At 37.1% G+C, this 19714-nt stretch overlaps 1 protein-coding gene across 2 annotated transcripts in view; it reads right to left on the reverse strand.

Moving 5' to 3' along the window:
* ANXA4 (annexin A4) overlaps nucleotides 1-19714 on the reverse strand; it is a 74600-nt gene that overhangs the window by 1507 nt on the left and 53379 nt on the right. For both annotated transcript variants that reach the window (XM_059943120.1, XM_059943119.1), the window contains exons 9-12: nucleotides 13825-13918; nucleotides 10729-10824; nucleotides 9708-9766; nucleotides 8569-8691 (exon numbers count right to left, since the gene is read on the reverse strand). In XM_059943120.1, the coding sequence (XP_059799103.1) occupies nucleotides 8569-8691; nucleotides 9708-9766; nucleotides 10729-10824; nucleotides 13825-13918 (372 nt within the window). The remainder of the gene's footprint in view (nucleotides 1-8568; nucleotides 8692-9707; nucleotides 9767-10728; nucleotides 10825-13824; nucleotides 13919-19714) is intronic.

Genomic DNA, 19714 nt, shown 5'->3' on the forward strand with positions numbered 1-19714 from the left:
ACAGAGTATTCCACTGTACATAGGTAAAATAATTTATTTGATCACCCCCCCATTGGATATTTATGTTTTTTCCAATTTTTCACTATTATAAACACTGCTGCAATAAACATACTATAAATTTTTGTGCAGTTTTAAAATGATGTATTCAGGATAAATTTTCATAAAATGGGAATTACCAGATTAATGATCATGTATTTTCTTTTAGTATGGGTTGCAAAATAGCCTTCCAGAAAGGTGCTATAATTTTTACATAGAATTTTTCATGGCCTAAATAATAGATCAATTTTTGCTAGTGTTTCATGGGCACTAGAAAAGATGGGCTGGGATTCAAAGTTTAATGTGTATCTATTAAAATCAATCTTAATACACCCTTGTTTATACCTTGTCTCATTGATCTGCCAAAAGAGAAGGATGTGTTAAAGTCTATCTAGCATAGTATTTCCATCAATGTCTTCTTTTGGAGCCTCAAGTTTCTTTATATATTTGAATGCAATACTATTTGGCAACTAAAGTTTTATGGTAATTTAATCTTTGCTGTAAATTGTTGCTTTTATCAATATAAAGTGATCTATTACTTTGTCCTATTTAATACTTTTTCCCCTTAAATTCTTCTTTTTACTTATAGTATAATCCCTGCTTTCTTTTTATCAAATGTTCTTTTCCCTGGCCTTTTTTTTTTTAAAGCTTCTTACATATCACTGTATTTCAACTGTTCCTTATAAACAGCATGGAGTAGGATTTTATATTTTTACCTAACCTGAGAGTTTATTTATTATTATAACTTACATTTTTAATCTTACTTCTGTCTTTTTTCTATTATTTACATATTTTCTATTTCTATTCTGTTTCTTTTGACAATTTTTATTGAATGGGCAATGTATTCTTTATTTTTAATTTTTTCCAGTGTTGTGTGAGTGTGTGTATACACATATTAACATATTTATATATATACAAATATATAATGTAAATGTATTTATTGTGCTGTTTCCCCTAGTCAATCAATATTTTTTACCCCATCATTTTAGTGTCTGTATAGTATTCCACTGTATAGATTTTCCATAATTTGAGTCATCCCCTATTGGTTAATAAAAATTAAAATAATGTGTAATAAACTCTGTAACCACTAAGCAAGAACTTCCTATTCCCCTTATCCTCCAGCCCCTGGTAACCTCTAATCTACCTTCTGTCTCTATGAATTTACCTAGTCTAAATATTTCATGTAAGTAGAATCATATACAGTATTTGTCCTTTTGTGTCTGGTTTATGTCACTTAGAATGTTTCCAAAATTCATCCATGTATCAGAAACTTCATTCACATTATGTATGTATATATCACATTTTGTTTATCCATTCACCTGTTCATGGACCCTTAGGTTGTTTCCACCTTTTGGCTATTATAAATAATGTTTACATTGGTGTACAAATACCTGTTTAAGTCCCCGTTTTCATTTCTTTTGAGTATATACATGGGAGTGGAATTGCGGGGTAATATGGTAATTCTATGTTTAACTTTTTGAGGAAGCGCCAAACTGTTTTCCACAACAGCTGCACCATTTTACATTCACACCAGCAATACACAAGGTTCTAATTTCTCCACATCCTCACCTACATTTGTTATTTTCCATTTTTAAAAAAATTATAGCCATCTTAGTAGGTACAAAGTGGTATTTCACTGTGGTTTTGATAATGACGTTGAGCATCTTTTCACGTGCTTATTGCCCATTTGTATATCTCCCCTGGAGAAATGAAGATATTCAAATCCTTTGTCATTTTTTAATTGGGTTGTTTGTCTTTTCGTTATTGAGTTGTAGGAGTTCTTTATATATTCTGGATAGTAAACCCTTATTAGATATAATTTGTAAATATTTTCTCCCATTCTGTGGATTAGCGCATTTTTACCTTATTATTTTGCCTAAAGATATTCTTAAATATATAATAACTAAGTAAGAGGTACAGTTTATTTTTTAAACATTTATTGGCAAGTTGCCTCCCCGGAAAGTTAGACTAGTTTACAGTGCTTCCATAAGAGACGGTGAGATTTCCCCAAGCCTTTCTCAATGCTGGTTATCATCTCTTTAAACTTTGTTAAGGTATTAGGTGAAAAATGATGATTTGTTTTTATTTGCAATCCATTATATATTAGTGAGATTAAACATTGTACATATTTATTGTCCATTTGTGTCTCATCTTTCATGAAGCTCATGTTTTCTTTCTGTCCAGTTTTCCTTTTGGATTTTTCTCCTTGTTCTTAGTAATTTGTACAAGCTCCTCATATAGGGATATTAACCATACATTATAAGTATATGTTACAAATATATTTTCCCATAGCTTCATTTATGGTCATCCTTGTATCTTAAAGTTGTTTTGCTTACAGCTAGCTATATTTTGGCTCTGCAAAAAAAAGTGACATCACAGACTGTACAGAAATAGAAACAAGTTCCTAAATGCCTTGTAGACATAGTCATAAACTCTGCAGCTCAAATCACCTAGTAGGTAAACCTCTCCAAGCTATGAGTAGGATCAGAATATTGAATTCACAGATCAAATCCTGATTTGACATTTACTGTGCTGGCAACCCAGCTTCTAGGAAAATGGGTTTGGCTTCATATTCCGGAGGCCCTTCTGGCTTCCTCAAGAAGCAAAGTCCCAGTAATGAGGGGTTTTGAGAGATGTGAATCATTTCTCATCACTCCCATGCCATGTTAGGACTCCTAGAAGTCTGGTGCCAGGTAAAGAATAGCAATCCAGGATGACTGTCATGTTTTCCCATATTTTCAGCAGACCTCAGCTAGCCCTGGATGGGGTTCTGGATGACTGATTCAGTTGCTTCTCTTTTATTGTGAGCAGGTAGAAATGGAAATTGTGCTCTTAAAACCATTCATTAAAATATAATCTTTATTGAAAGGCGGAGGGTGGCTGTGTCTCACCGTGAGGACAAGGACACTGGCAGCAGAAGTTCTGGGAAGTACTCCTTGGCGTGAGCCCTCCCAGAGTCCGCAATTACCCCCACCAAAGAGCCCAGGTAGGCTCCAGTGTTGGGTTGCCTCAGGCCAAACAACCAACAGGGAGGGAACCCAGCCCCACCCATCAGCAGACAAGCGGATTAAGGTTTTACTGAGCTCTGCCACCAGAGGAACAGCCAGCTCTACCCACCACCAGTCCCTCCCATCAGGAAACTTGCACAAGCCTCTTAGATAGCCTCATCCACCAGAGGGCAGACAGCAGAAGCAAGAAGAACTACAATCCTGCAGCCTGTGGAACAAATACCACATTCACAGAAAGATAGACAAGATGAAAAGGCAGAGGGCTATGTACCAGATGAAGGAACAAGACAAAACCCCAGAAAAACAACTAAATGAAGTGGAGATAGGCAGCCTTCCAGAAAAAGAATTCAGAATAATGAGAGTGAAGATGATCCAGGACCTAGGAAAAAGAATGGAGGCAAAGATCGAGAAGATGCAAGAAATGTTTAACAGAGATCTAGAAGAATTAAAGAACAAACAAACAGAGATGAACAATACAATAACCGAAATGAAAAATACACCAGAAGGAATCAATAGCAGAATAACTGAGGCAGAAGAACAGATAAGTGACCTGGAAAACAGAATGGCGGAATTCACTGCTGCAGAACAGAATAAAGAAAAAAGAGTGAAAAGAAATGAAGACAGCCTAAGAGACCTCTGGGACAACATTAAACGCAACAACATTCACATTATAGGGGTCCCAGAAGGAGTAGAGAGAGAGAAAGGACCCGAGAAAATATTTGAAGAGATTATAGTTGAAAACTTCCCTAACATGGGAAAGGAAATAGCCACCCAAGTCCAGGAAGCACAGTGAGTCCCATACAGGATAAACCTAAGGAGAAACACGCCGAGACACATAGTAATCAAATTGGCAAAAATTAAAGACAAAGAAAAATTATTGAAAGCAGCAAGGGAAAAACGACAACATACAAGGGAACTCCCATAAGGTTAACAGCTGATTTCTCAGCAGAAACCCTACAGGCCAGAAGGGAGTGGCATGATATACTTAAAGTGATGAAAGGGAAGAACCTACAACCAAGATTACTCTACCCAGCAAGGGTCTCATTCAGATTCGATGGAAAAATCAAAAGCTTTACAGACAAGCAACAGCTAAGAGAATTCAGCACCACCAAACCAGTTCTACAACAAATGCTAAAGGAACTTCTCTAAGTGGGAAACACAAGAGAAGAAAAGGACCTACAAAAACAAACCCAAAACAATTAAGAAAATGGTCATAGGAACATACATATCGATAATTACCTTAAATGTGAATGGATTCAATGCTCCAACCAAAAGACACAGGCTTGCTGAATGGATACAAAAACAAGACCCATCTATATGCTGTCTACAAGAGACCCACTTCAGACCTAGGGACACATACAGACTGAAAGTGAGGGGATGGGAAAAGGTATTCCATGCAAATGGAAATCAAAAGAAAGCTGGAGTAGCTATACTCATATCAGATAAAATAGACTTTAAAATAAAGAATGTTACAAGAGACAAGGAAGGACACTACATAATGATCAAGGGATCAATCCAAGAAGAAGATATATCAATTATAAATATATATGCACCCAACAGAGGAGCACCTCAATACATAAGGCAACTGCTAACAGCTACAAAAGAGGAAATTAACATTAACACAATAATAGTGGGGGACTTTAACACCACACTTACACCAATGGACAGATCATCCAAAATGAAAATAAATAAGGAAACAGAAGCTTTAAATGACACAATAGACCAGATAGATTTAATTGATATTTATAGGACATTCCATCCAAAAACAACAGATTACACTTTCTTCTCAAGTGCGCATGGAACATTCTCCAGGATAGATCACATCTTGGGTCACAAATCAAGCCTCAGTAAATTTAAGAAAATTGAAATCATATCAAGCATCTTTTCTGACCACAATGCTATGAGATTAGAAATCACTTACACAGAAAAAAACATAAAAAACACAAACACATGGAGGCTAAACAATACGTTACTAAATAACCAAGAAATCACTGAAGAAATCAAAGAGGAAATAAAAAAATACCTAGAGACAAATGACAATGAAAACATGACGATCCAAAACCTATGGGATGCAGCAAAAGCAGTTCTAAGAGGGAAGTTTATAGCTATACAAGCCTACCTCAAGAAACAAGAAAAATCTCAAATAAACAATCTAACTTTACACCTAAAGGAACTAGAGAAAGAAGAACAAACAAAACCCAAAGTTAGCAGAGGGAGAGAAGCCATAAAGATCAGAGCAGAAATAAATGAAATAGAAACAAAGAAAACAATAGCAAAGATCAATAAAACTAAAAGCTGGTTCTTTGAGAAGATAAACAAAATTGATAAACCATTAGCCAGACTCATCAAGAAAAAGAGGGAGAGGACTAAAATCAATAAACTTAGAAATGAAAAAGAAGTTACAACAGACACCGCAGAAATACAAAGCATCCTAAGAGACTACTATAAGCAACTCTATGCCAATAAAATGGACAACCTGGAAGACATGGACAAATTCTTAGAAAGGTATAACCTTCCAAGACTGAACCAGGAAGAAACAGAAAACATGAACAGACCAATCACAAGTAATGAAATTGAAACTGTAATTAAAAATCTTCCAACAAACAAAAGTCCAGGACCAGATGGCTTCACAGGTGAATTCTATCAAACATTTAGAGAAGAGCTAACACCCATCCTTCTCAAACTCTTCCAAAAAATTGCAGAGGAAGGAACACTCCCAAACTCATTCTATGTGGCCACTATCACCCTGATACCAAAACCAGACAAAGATACTACAAAAAAAGAAAAGACCAATATCACTGATGAATATAGATGCAAAACTCCTGAACAAAATACTAGCAAACGGAATCCAACAACACATTAAAAGGATCATACACCATGATCAAGTGGGATTTATCCCAAGGATGCAAGGATTCTTCAATATACGCAAATCAATCAATGTGATACACCATATTAACAAACTGAAGCATAAAAACTATATGATCGTCTCAATAGATGCAGAAAAAGCTTTTGACAAAATTCAACACCCATTTATGATAAAAACTCTCCAGAAAGTGGGCATAGAGGGAACCTACCTCAACATAATAAAGGCCATATACGACAAACCCACAGCAAACATCATTCTCAATGGTGAAAAACTGAAAGCATTTCCTCTAAGATCAGGAACGAGACAAGGATGTCCACTCTCACCACTATTATTCAACATAGTTTTGGAAGCCCTAGCCACAGCAATCAGAGAAGAGAAAGAAATAAAAGGAAAACAAATTGGAAAAGAAGAAGTAAAACAGTCACTGTTTGCAGATGACATGATACTATACATAGAGAATCCAAAGATGCCACCAGAAAACTACTAGAGCTAATCAATGAATTTGGTAAAGTTGCAGGATACAAAATTAATGCACAGAAATCTCTTGCATTCCTATACACTAATGCTGAAAAATATGAAAGAGAAATTAAGGAAATACTCCCATTTACCATTACAAAAAGAATAAAATACCTAGGAATAAACCTACCTAGGGAGACAAAAGACCTGTATGCACAAAACTATAAGACACTGATGAAAGAAATTAAAGATGATACCAACAGATGGAGAGATATACCATGTTCTTGGATTGGAAGAATCAGTATTGTGAAAATGACTATACTACCCAAAGCAATCTACAGATTCAATGCAATCCCTATCAAATCACCAATGGCATTTTTTACAGAACTAGAACTAAAAATCTTAAAATTTGTATGGGGACACAAAAGACCCCAAATAGCCAAAGCAGTCTTGGGGGAAAAAAACAGAGCTGGAGGAATCAGACTCCCTGACTTCAGACTATACTACAAAGCTACAGTAATCAAGACAATATGGTACTGGCACAAAAACAGAAACATAGATCAATGGAACAAGATAGAAAGCCCAGAGATAAACCCACACACCTATTCAACTAATCTGTGACAAAGCAGGCAAGGATATACAATGGAGAAAAGACAGTTTCTTCAATAAGTGGTGCTGGGAAAACTGGACAGCTACATGTAAAAGAATGAAATTAGAACAGTCCCTAACACCATACACAAAAATAAACTCAAAATGGATTAGAGACCTAAATGTAAGACCGGACACTATAAAACTCTTAAAGGAAAACATAGGAAGAACACTCTTTGACATAAATCACAGCAAGATCTTTTTTGATCCACCTCCTAGAGTAATGGAAATAAAAACAAAAATAAACAAATGGGACCTAATTTAACTTCAAAGCTTTTGCACAGCAAAGGAAATCATAAACAAGACGAAAAGAGAACCCTCAAAATGGGAGAAAATATTTGCAAACGAATCAATGGACAAAGGATTAATCTCCAAAATATATAAACAGCACATGCAGCTCAATATTAAAAAAACAAACAACCCAATCAAAAATGGGCAGAAGACCTAAATAGACATTTCTCCAAAGAAGACATACAGATGGCTAAGAAGCACATGAAAAGCAGCTCAACATCACTAATTATTAGAGAAATGCAAATCAAAACTACAATGAGGTATCACCTCACACCAGTCAGAATGGGCATCATCAGAAAATCTACAAACAACAAATGCTGGAGAGGGTGTGGAGAAAAGGGAACCCTCTTGCACTGTTGGTGGGAATGTACATTGATACAGCCACTATGGAGAACAGTATGGAGGTTCCTTAAAAAACTAAAAATAGAATTACCATATGACCCAGCAGTCCCACTACTGGGCACATACCCAGAGAAAACCATAATTCAAAAAGACACATGCACCCCAATGTTCATTGCAGCACTATTTACAATAGCCAGGTCATGGAAGGAACCTAAGTGCCCATTGACGGATGAATGGATAAAGAAGATGTGGTACATATATACAAGGCAATATTACTCAGACATAAAAAGGAACGAAATTGGGTCATTTGTAGAGACGTGGATGGATCTAGAGACTGTCATACAGAGTGAAGTAAGTCAGAATGAGAAAAACAAATATCGTATATTAACGCATATATGTGGAACCTAGAAATATGGTACAGATGAACCGGTTTGCAGGGCAGAAATTGAGACACAGATGTAGAGGACAAATGTATGGACACCAAGAGGGAAAGCAGCTGGGGGGTGGGGGTGGTGGTGGGATGAATTGGGAGATTGGGATTGACATGTATACACTGATGTGTATAAAATTGATGACTAATAAGAACCGCTGTATTAAAAAATAAATTAAATTCAAAAATTAAAAAAAAATATGGAAACTCCAAAATATATATATATATATATATAAAATCTTTCTTTGTCTGGGGTCAACATGAAATAATTAACTCTATTTAGAAGGCAAACATTTCCAGCTTCTAACCAGGCAGAGATTTAAACATCTGTGGGAAAGGAGAGAGGCTGGAAATATCTGAATTAGAGTACCATCATTAAATGGAATGATGTCTGCCAAGGAGAGGATAAGAAGTGTCTAAATACCTAGGTCAGAACCCCCTCCTTTCATCAGCACTTTCCTCTGGGCCAAGGCAAGGCTGCTGTGACCTACCTTGATGAAGGAGTACAGAGACTTTCCATAGAGCCTCTTGAAGTTTGCCCGGATGTCCAACATGTCAATCTCCACTCGAGAAACCATCACTCTGATGAGGGTGTTGTCATCAGTGCCCAAGCCCTAAGGAAGAAACAAGCATACAAAGCTGAGCTAGTTTTCAGACAGTGCTCTTTGTTAGTCTATCAAGGCAGACTATGTATCAGTCTCCCGATGACATCCCTGGTACTATAACCTTAGAGGCCTGTGGAATCTTGCTCCTCACCACGGAGCTCAAGGGTTTCCCCAACTTATCTTTTCAACACTCAGTGTTCTGACCAGAGGAGACGGCTCTCTGCCCTTCTAGAGACATACCCTGTGTTCTCCAGCCCTCCTGCCTCACATACAGTGATCCACCCACCATGTCATCCTTCCCTTCCCAGGTTTACCATCCTTCCTACCATGTAAAACCCTCTGATGTAAAACTTCCTTTAAGGTCCTGCTCAAATATACCAATTTCTTTATATGTCCTTTTCTGATCCTCACCGCCAAACAAATATTTTTTTTAAACACCCTTTCCTCTGTGTTCCTATAATATTTGGATCCTCAACTACCGCCTTACATTCTATTTTGTTCTTACTGGTGTTTTGCACATAGCTGCCTTCCTCTCAGAGCTAGAAGTTCTTTGAGACCAGGGACTGCAGTTTGATCTCTCTTGCCCCTCCCATGGTTCTCAGCAAGGGTGCTTGCACAGAGTACAATGCATGGTTAGGAGCTGGGAATCTGAAGTTGGACTGCCAATGTTTGCATCCCTGCTCCATTCCTTTCCTCACTGAGGACCCTGGGCAAATTGCCTATCCTCTTTATGCCTCAGTTTTCTCATCTGTAAAATGGAAGCTGATAACAGTACCTGCCCCACAGAGCTGTTGTGGGGATAAAATTATACATATAAAGTATTAGGAACAGTGATCACACATTATAAGTACTCAATAAATATTACCTAGCATTATTATTAGCAAACACTCGGTGAAGTATTTGAGGAATTGAACTGAATAGCTCAAGCTGATTTTGGCTAATTTGCATGGGGGATATAAGTAAGCATATGAAGGTGGACACAAGACCCTCAGAGCCATTCAGATGCTAACAATGAGGCCATTTACCTTCATAGATTTATAAAGCCTTTCAGCAAAATATGCAGATTTGTTCCTCATGCACTTTACTGTCAAGAGATAACAAGAGAAATGAAAAGATTACAGATAAAATCTGCAAGAAAAAAGTAACATTTGTTCCCATTGATTCTACAAGGTGTGAAGTAGTATCTTTTGATTACTTTGTCGGAAAAATTTAGCCAAACGATGTTTTATGAGTATAGGCTATGCTAAAAGCATTTTCATAGATGGAAAGTACCCTCAATTTATTGTCAAGTTCCTAGACAAATAATTAATAAGGGCCATTAAAGCATAAGGCAGCATAAAATTTCAAAAAGATTATTGCTATCTGTACCATATGAAACAGTTATTAGTTCTAACCATTCACAGACTTGCAAGATGCAGCTAGTATAGGATTAACCTTTCCATGTACTAAGATACAAAGGCACAGAGGATATAAAATAGATAAAGCCACATGGTACAGTAACAATCAGGTTGTATATAATATTTCTCGCTTAAAATTCTGGATCACACGGGACTTCCCTGGTGGCACAGTGGTTAAGAATCCACCTGCCAATGCAGGGGACACGGGTTCGAGCCCTGGCCCAGGAAGATCCCACATGCCGCGGAGCAACTAAGCCCGTGCGCCACAACTCCTGAGCCTGTGCTCTACAGCCCGCAAACCACAACTAGTGAGCCCGCATTCCACAATTACTGAAGCCCACGCACCTAGAGCCCATGCTCTGCAACAAGAGAAGCCACCACAATGAGAAGCCCGCACACCGTAACCAAGAGTAGCCCCTGCTCGACGCAAGTAGAGAAAGCCTGTGCACAGCAACGAAGACCCAGTGCAACCAAAAATAAATAAATTAACGAATTTAAAAAAAAAAGTCTGGATCACACGTCATGAGTGATTTAAACAATTTTTTTTATCCCTGAAAAAAAATTTCTACAACCCATGACAACAAATTGATAATAAGGAGGAAAGTCTATAAATAGTTGTTTCTCCACGCCCCACCCCCTACCAGCTTACCTATGGCCAGCAGAGCTTCTTCGAAGCTACCAGATGTTTCAGATTTAATACTCTGTTCAATATCCTTCTGTGATATCCTTTTGTATTCATCGAACACTACAAACAATAACAAAATGAAATTATAAATAATAAAAAAAAGAATAGAGGAAACTAAACTGTACGGAGAGAATGAGCATCTTTTAACTAGACTACACTATTATTCTTTGGCATATTTCAAGAGGAAACTAATTAGCAATGTGGGTGAGAACCAGGATGCATACGGCAAGTGGAATGGAACAGAGGAGAGGAGGAAGGAATATTGTGAATCTTGGAGGACATCAGGCAAGTCATTTCCCTTATGTGGGACCCTGTTTTCACCACATAAAGTGGAGATAACCTCTGGAGAGATTTGCTTTCTTTTCTCATTGTTTCCTTAATAAGCTCGCGATCACCTGTATGTTCATCTTCCTTTCAGCACATCAAAACTAGAGCAATTCCTGTTTACAAGAGCCAAGACATGGAAACGACCTAAATGTCCATTGACAGGTGAATGGATAAAGAAGATGTGGTGTGTGTGTATATATGTACACACACACACACACACACACACACACACACACACACACAATGGAATATTACTCAGCCACAAAAAAGAATGAAATAATACCATTTGCAGCAACATGGATGGACCTAGAGATTATCATACTAAGTGAAGTAAGTTAGAGAATGACAAATTTTACATGATATCACTTACATGTGGAATCTAAAAAATGATAAAAATGAACTTACACAACAGATACAGACTCAAAGACATAGAAAACAAACTTATGGTTACCAAAGGGGAAAGGTGGGGGAGGGAAAAATTACGCGTTTGGGATTAGCAGATACAAACTATTATATATAAGATAGATAAACAACAAGGTCCTACTCTATAACACAGGGAACTATATTCAATATCTTGTAATAACCTATAATGGAAAAGAACCTGAAAAAGAATATATATATGTATATACATATATACATATACATATAACTGAATCACTTTGCTGTACACCAGAAACAAACACAACATTGTTAATCAACTATACGTCAATTAAAAAAAAAACTAGAGCAATTCAACATTTTCAAAGCTTAGTCACATTTGGTAACAGTTGCTTGCATCTTTTAATAGACTTTAACATAATTAAAATTTCTCCCCTTTTTTACCAAGTATTTTTGAATATTATGAACATATTTTTCTCTCTTGCTGCCTCCTTCTGGAGCCTTCTTAGAGTGGATATCTGTTTTGTTTATCTTCTTAACACTGCCTTCTTTGGGATGCTAATCCACCCCCATCAGAGTGATTCTCACAGGGCTGTCAATCCAGGAACACCCCTACCCCCCAACATACATGATAAGCTCTAACAAATGAGTGAGCAGTTCATCTGACCAGGGCCAATCAGTCTTACTCTCCTGGGAATTTTTTAACTGAGCAGATATCATGAGGATGGCCAAAAGCACTGAGTCATCTTTAACTTCAGAGAACATAAGAATCAACTGAGAAACCTGTTCAACTCCTTGCGTGTCACTCTCAGAAATCCTAAATTAGCCAGTCTGAAGTAGGGGTCCAAGAATCAGCATTTTTAATGGAGACCAGATTTTAGGAAACTCTGCCTTAGAAATAAATCCATGACTCCCTTCTACTGAGATCCCCAGAACTGCCTTGATTTCTAGTCTTTCTGGAGCTGTTCAGCTCTCCCTTCAATTCAATGGACCTCTAGTATTTTCCATTTTCCCTCTTGTCCCCTTCTATATTATTTTCTCTTTTCCTATGTAATTATTCAGTGCATATTGCTTGGAATTAAAAAATCTAATTGACACATTTTCTAAGACTGTTTTCTCCGCTGTAAAATGGGGAAAATAATGGCTGCTGCAATGACCAATGCTTATAATATGCTTAGCACTGCACCTAGAAGATAATTAACAAAATCTTAGTTATTATGAATCCTCACTATTATTGTTGGTTGGTAAGAAAATTATGATGTTTTCTTTATTCAAATAATGCTTAAAAGATTTTCTTCCAGTGGCTTACAAGCAAATGTTTTATAACTGCCCAACTATTGACTTATGCCTGGAAGCGAAAATTCTTACAAATATATTTGCATTAAATCGGCTTCTGAGGACCTGCAGTTCTTGGAAAATAACACGAGGGAGAGATTTGCCTTACTAGTAATCAGGCAAGGGAAGGCAAAAAAAATAAGGATCTGAGTCAGAAGTTGGTGCATCTGATGACTGCCCACGACATTTATTAACTGGAGTAATCACCTACTGTCACTGTGGAATATCTGAAATAACTGCAACTTCCAAATGTGTTGTAATTTTCAATTTTCTTCATGTTTTCAATTTAGCAAACTCATTCTTCTCAAATTTCCCACAAGTTTTGTAAATTGCGAGTGATTATAAGGGCATGATGAGTTTATAAAATTAGGATATAGCATAAAGACCTCAAAAGCTTATATAAAAGATGAAATATTTTATTAAACCTTTATTGCTGTTTACAAGAAGAAAATAAACCTGACAATAAATATTCTACAATTGTATAGTACCTTTTCCCCAAAGAAGTTAAAATCACATTACAAAGACTAGCATTATCAGAAGCAAATTAGAAACTTTACACATAGGAAATAAAATCTGAAATCATCCACTATTCATCTTATGCAACATACCCCCTAAAAAAAATCACTTCTATTAGCGTTTACAACTTGGATGTTAAATAGGAATAAATGTCAACCAACATTTCTATTTTATTGCTTGCTGATGTACTAAAGATTTTGTCTTATGTAACTAAATTTAAAGGGAGCTGCTTTAGAAAAAGGACTGACTATGGAGGACTGTTTCCTACAAACAGGAATTCCAAACTTCTATGAATATATCTGCTAATTATTCATAATTAATCTTTCAGCAATTGGCCCTCACGCACATTGTTGCACCCATAAATTTCCAAGGTAAGACATCTAAGACAGTTCAGCAAAATTAGATCTTTGTACCAAGTAAAGGGAAAAAGGTTATCAATTACAGGTAATATAGTTTTCACTATCTTTCAAATAGTTTCTTTAGACAATGAGGCAAGTGCCTTACCATGCAACAGATGATTTTGATTCCGGGAACAGAGAACAGTTAGAAATTTCACCTCATCTGTCCCCCATTTATTCTCTCCGGCCTCGTACAGGTCCTGAAGCCAAACAAAGCACAAGTTTAAAACACAATGGAGAAAGTGCCAGGACATATGTAAATACTTCCAGAAATTCAAAGAGCAGAGTTAGCTTAGTTTTATTTTGTTGATGATGGGGGTGGAAGTGGTGTTGGCAGTGAGTGGAAATGACTCAGGATTTTTCCTTAGGTATAAAACTAATGGGACTCTATAATATCTCCCTGAGAGTCAGGGCAGACACCAGCAGCTCCCTACATGCACACTACATGTTTCTGTCTTAAGACCTGAAAGGAATGCCCTAGACTTGGGCTGTCCTATACAGTAGCCACTAAGTACATGTGGTTATTTGAATTTTAATTAATTAAATAAAATTAAAAATTCAACTCCCCAGTCATACTAGCCACATTTCAAGTGCTCAGTGGCTACTTGTGGCTAGTGGCTACCCATACTAGACAGTGCAGATGTAGAACATTTTCAACATCACAGAAAAGTCTATTGGACAACACCACTCTGGAATGATCTGTGATTTGCTTGAGACTACAGAAGGTCTCACAGTAGAACCAGGACCCCATTAGTAATTGCTTATATTCCAACCTGGTAGAAATATAAGAAATTGACTCTGGTTACTTTAACTATATTATTACTATTTTTTTTTTTTTTGGTTGTGCTGCGAAACTTGCAGGGTCTTAGTTCCCCGACCAGGGATTAAACCCACTCCCTAAGCGGTGAAAACACGGAGTCCTAACCACTGGACCACCAGGGAATTCCCTTTAACTATACAGTATTATCGACAAATCAAAACTACTGTTCATAACACCTCACACCCGTTACAATGGCTGCTATTTAAAACAAACAGAAAATAACAAGTGTTGATGAGGATGTGGAGAAATTGGAACCCTTGTGCTATGTTGGTGAGAATGTAAAATGATGCAGCTACTATAGAAGACAGCATGGCTTTTCCTCAAAAAAAGTAAAATGAAATTACCATATGATCTGGCAATACTACTTCTTGGTATATCTCCAAAAGAATTGAAGTTAGGATTTTAAAGAGTTATTTGTATACCCACATTCAAAGCAGCATTATTCACAATAGCCAAAGGTGGAAGCAACCCAAATGTCCATCGACACATGAATGGATTAATAAAATGTGGTATATACACACACAACAGAATACTAGGCAGCCTCAAAAAGGAAGGAAATTCTGACACATGCTACAGCAGAGATGAGGCTTGAGGACATTATGCTAAGTGAAATAAATCAGTCACAAGAAGACAAATACTGCATAATTCTACTTATATGAGGTACCTAGATGCATCAAAATCATGGAGCCCGAAAGTAGAATGGTGGTTGCCAGTGAGTGGGGCGAGGGGGAAATGAGTTGTTTAACAGGCATAGCGTTTCAGTTGTGCAAGTTCAGAAAAAGTTCTGAAGATTGGCTGCACAACAATGTGCATATATTTAACACTACTGAATTGTATGCTTAAAAATGGTTAAGATGGTAAATTTTGTTATATGTATTTTATTTAAAAATTTTTTTTAAACCCTCCTGTTCATTTATAATCAGCAGCCGGCTTGTTCAATTTCTCAAAATTCCCTACCTTGATACATTTTGTCACTCCTTGGGCTTACCTCCATCTACTCAGCTGTTTCTTCACTTCCTTCTCTAATTCCCACCCTATTAAAGAGTCAGTTCATAGGACCGTGGAATTTTAAAGCTGGGAGGGCACAAAAGGTTCATCTAATTCAGTGTTTTTCAAACTTGAATCTCAGCAGGCTTGTGACTGCTTCAATCACTAAAGCATGGTGGCAGTGACACTGATTTCTGAGGCGAGGTCATAAAGGTCAGGCAGCTTTGGTTCTCGTGGAGTGCTGCCTTTCCAGACGGTCCCTCTTGAAATGCAGCCGCCATGCTCTGGGAAGCCCACGCCACCTGGAGAGGCCACATGTAGGAGATCCTTTCGAAGCCCCAGATGAGCCCAGCCTTTGAGTGACTGCAGCCCAGACACCAGACACATGAGTGATGGAGCCTCCAACCCCAGCCATTTGAGTCACCTCCAGCTACTCAAGTCTTCCCAGCTAAGACCTCTGACATTACAGAGCGGAGACAAGCCATCTCGCCTGTGCCTTGTGTGGATTATTGACCCACAGAATCCATGGGCATACTAAAATGGTGGTTGTTTTATGTCACCGAGTTGGAGGTGGTTTGTTATATACAGCAATAGTAACTAGGACATGTGGGCAAGGAATGAACTTTCAATCTGTCACAGAACGATACTTTTGTAAAATACCATAAAAATGAACTTGAGTAAAGTTTTAGTAATGGGTAGAAAATTGTATCTTTTTGTGTTAATTTTTTAAAAAATAACTAGTGAGGCTGGTCATTTTTTGGTGTATTTGCCATTTCTAGTTTTCCTTTTTTTGAGTTGCCTGTTAATGTACATGGTCCATTTTTTTTTTTGAGAAATGGGGCATTCTTATTCATAGTATCAAAACTGTAGTTTACTTATATACTTTATATATTAAGCTTATTATACATAAGGTGAAATTTCTTCCCATTCTATCATTTGATCTTTAATTTTGTTTGTGGTATTGTTTGCTAAGACAGTTCATTTTTTTTTTTTTTTTTTTAGCCAAACTATCAACCCTTTTCCTTTATGGTTTCTGCCTTAAAAGAAAATGCATACAAAAATCCTTTCCCAGCTCCAGATTTAAAAAAGAATATTTAACTATACTTTTTTATAGTACCTTTATGGCTTGCTTTATTTATGTTAAAAATTTCAATCTATTTGGAGTTTATTACAATGTCAGGTGAAAGTCGGGATCTAACTTTACTGTTTCCCAAATGGTTAGCCAATTGTCCCCACTCCACTAAGTACTCTGTGTTTTCTTCACTGACTTGAAATGCGTATATTCTGTATGTATTCCTGAATATTCTCACATAGGCTTGGTTCTGCTCTTAGACTTTCTAATCATTCCATTGACTTCTCCCTATTCTTAGACCAGGACCAGATGCTTTAATTTATTTGTACATTTATTATATATTTAAATATATTTTAGGGCCAATTTGTCCACACCCTTCTTGTTGAGATTCTAATCTCCACAGTGTTTCCTCTATATTCCTCCTCTTCTCTGATTGCTTTGTCCTTTTCTTCTGAACTCTGGAGATTTTTTAGTACTGCCTTCCACAATGATTGTTTTCTGCAATGTCATTTCTGATCATTTCTGCTTCTAATAAACATTTAGATTCTGTCTTTCCTTGTTCCTAAGAACACTTCTCCTCCACTCATGGAGCTCTCTCTTTATCTCCGCTTGCCCTTCAACCAGCTCCATTTTCATCTCCATTATTTTCTCATTGCATCTTTTTTTTTTTTTTTTTGGCTCTTGTTTAATTAAAGTCTGTCGTTCTCTCATTTGTGTCAGGATCCAAAGCGACCTGAAATCTGTCTCTTCCATACAGTGAGCCCATGTTTGCCTCCCTTTGTGCCCCAGTTTGTTCACAGACCACAGTGTTTGAGTTGGGATTTGTTGATGTTCATGCCCTTTGATCTTGAAATGATGAACCTGACCTGGTTTTTCCCCCAGAACAAGGTGAAGTGGATTCTTCTTTGGGCTCCTCACTTTTCATTTGGATGAATTTCAAACAGGAAGACATGATGCTGGTCCAGTGGAGGCACTTGAGACACAGCCCGAGTCTTCCCTGAGGAGTTTCCCCATTTGCAGGAAGCCGCTGTGTCTATTTCCAGCAGGGGCAGGGTGTGTGTGTGTGTGTGTGTGTGTGTGTTAGCATCTTTTCTGGGGCAGGAACGGCTCTCCTGCATCCCTGGCCCAGCTTTGCTGCCCATCTGGCATTTTTAATGGCCCTCCTCCACAGTTTCCAGTGTTGATGCAGATTTTCCTCTATTTTTGTATTTCCTGGTTTGTTTGTTTTTCAGAAGGGAATCAAATATGTGCCATCTTCTAACAAAAGCTCCAAGGGGCATTTTTAATGTGGCATTAATATATTACAAATTTCTTTTTAAAGTAGGAATTCTGAATACTGCCTGCTATTTCCTTCAGTGCAGTTTTTTCATACCAAGAATAGATAAAATTGGACTTTTAGATAATAGCCTCTCTATACTTTAAAATTTCTGCCTTTGATAATAAATTACTAGCTAATTCCACTTGTTCTGATAATTCTTTTCATCTCAAACTCATTTACTTTCCTACATCAAAATTCAGCTATCATACCCAAAGTTTGCAGATATCCCTTACTGCTGACGTATGTTAAAGAGCGAAGGTTGACCAGGTTTTCCTACTGTCTTATCTTGGAAGAAGAGCTGAAGCCTTGACTGGAGTTGTTCTTAAATTCCTTGCCTCTTTGTAAGACTTGGAGGATCCAGAAAAACCCTATTCTGAGTTCTACTCCTTCCAACTTCTCCCAGCCCAAATTTGTTTGGAAGCACCTTTTCATCTGGTCACTTCCAAGGAGAACTGTGTTCCTTGAAGAACTCTCAAGTATTTGTTGAATTGCATGGTTTTTGTTGTGTGTATTTTTTTTTTAATTCAGGTATAATTGACATATAACATTATTTTAGTTTCAAGTGTAAAACATAATGATTTGATATTTGTATGTATTGAGAAATGATCATCATAATGAGTCTAGTTATCACCTGGCACCATACATAGTTACAAAATTTTTTTTTCTTATGATGAGGAGTTTTAAGATCTTTTTTCTCTTTGGAACTTTCAAGTATGCAATACAGTGTTATTAACTGCAGTCGCCGTGATGTACATTATATCCTTATGACTTACTTATTTTATAACTAAGTCTGTACCTTTTGACCCCCTTCACCCATTTTGCCCACCTCCACCCCTGCCTCTGGCAACCACCAATCTGTTCTCTGCATCTATGAGCTTGTTTTTTTTCGTTGTTGTTTGTCTATTTAGATTCCACATATAGGTGAGATCATACAGTATTTGTCTTTCTCTTTCTGACTTATTTCACTTAGCATAATGCCCTCAAGGTCCATCCACATTGTTGCAAATGGTAAGATTTCATCCTTTTTTTATGGCCGACTAGCATTATTCCATTGTACATATATACCACAATTTCTTTATCCATTCATCTATTGATGGGCACTTAGGTTGCTTCCATTATCTTGGCTATTGTAAATAATACTGCAATGAACACGGGAGTGCGTATATCTTTTTGAGTCAGTGTTTTCATTTTTGAGGGCTAAATACCAGAAGCGAAATTGCTGGATCACGAGGTAGTTCTATTTTTATATATTTTTTGTGGAAACTCCATACTGCTTTCCATAGTGGCTGCACCAGTTTACATTCCCACCAACAGTGCATGAGGGTTCCCTTTTCTTCACACCCTCGCCAACACTTGTTATTTGTTGTCTTTTTGATGACAACCATTCTGACAGGAGTGAGGTGATATCTCACTGTGGTTTTGATTTGCATTTCCCTGATGTCTAGTGATGTTGAGCATCTTTTCATGTGTCTGTTGGCCATCTGTATGTCTTTGGAAAAATGTCTATTCAGATCTTCTGCCCATTTTAAAATTGCATTGTTTGTTTGGGTTTTTGCTATTGAGTTGTATGAATTCTTTACGTATTTTAGATATTAGCCCTTTATTAGATATATGATTTGCAAGTATTTTCTCTCATTTAGTATGTTGCTTTTTCATTTTGTTGATGGTTTCTTTTGCTGTGCAGAAGCTTTTTAGTTTGATGTAGTCCTACTTGTTTATTTTCGCTTCTGTTGCTTTTGCTTTGGTGTCAGATTAAAATAATTATTGCTAAGACCCATATCAAGTAGCTTATCACCTAT

The sequence above is a fragment of the Balaenoptera ricei genome, chromosome 13 (assembly GCF_028023285.1).
Source record: "Balaenoptera ricei isolate mBalRic1 chromosome 13, mBalRic1.hap2, whole genome shotgun sequence".
Classification (NCBI taxonomy): Eukaryota; Metazoa; Chordata; class Mammalia; order Artiodactyla; family Balaenopteridae; genus Balaenoptera; species Balaenoptera ricei.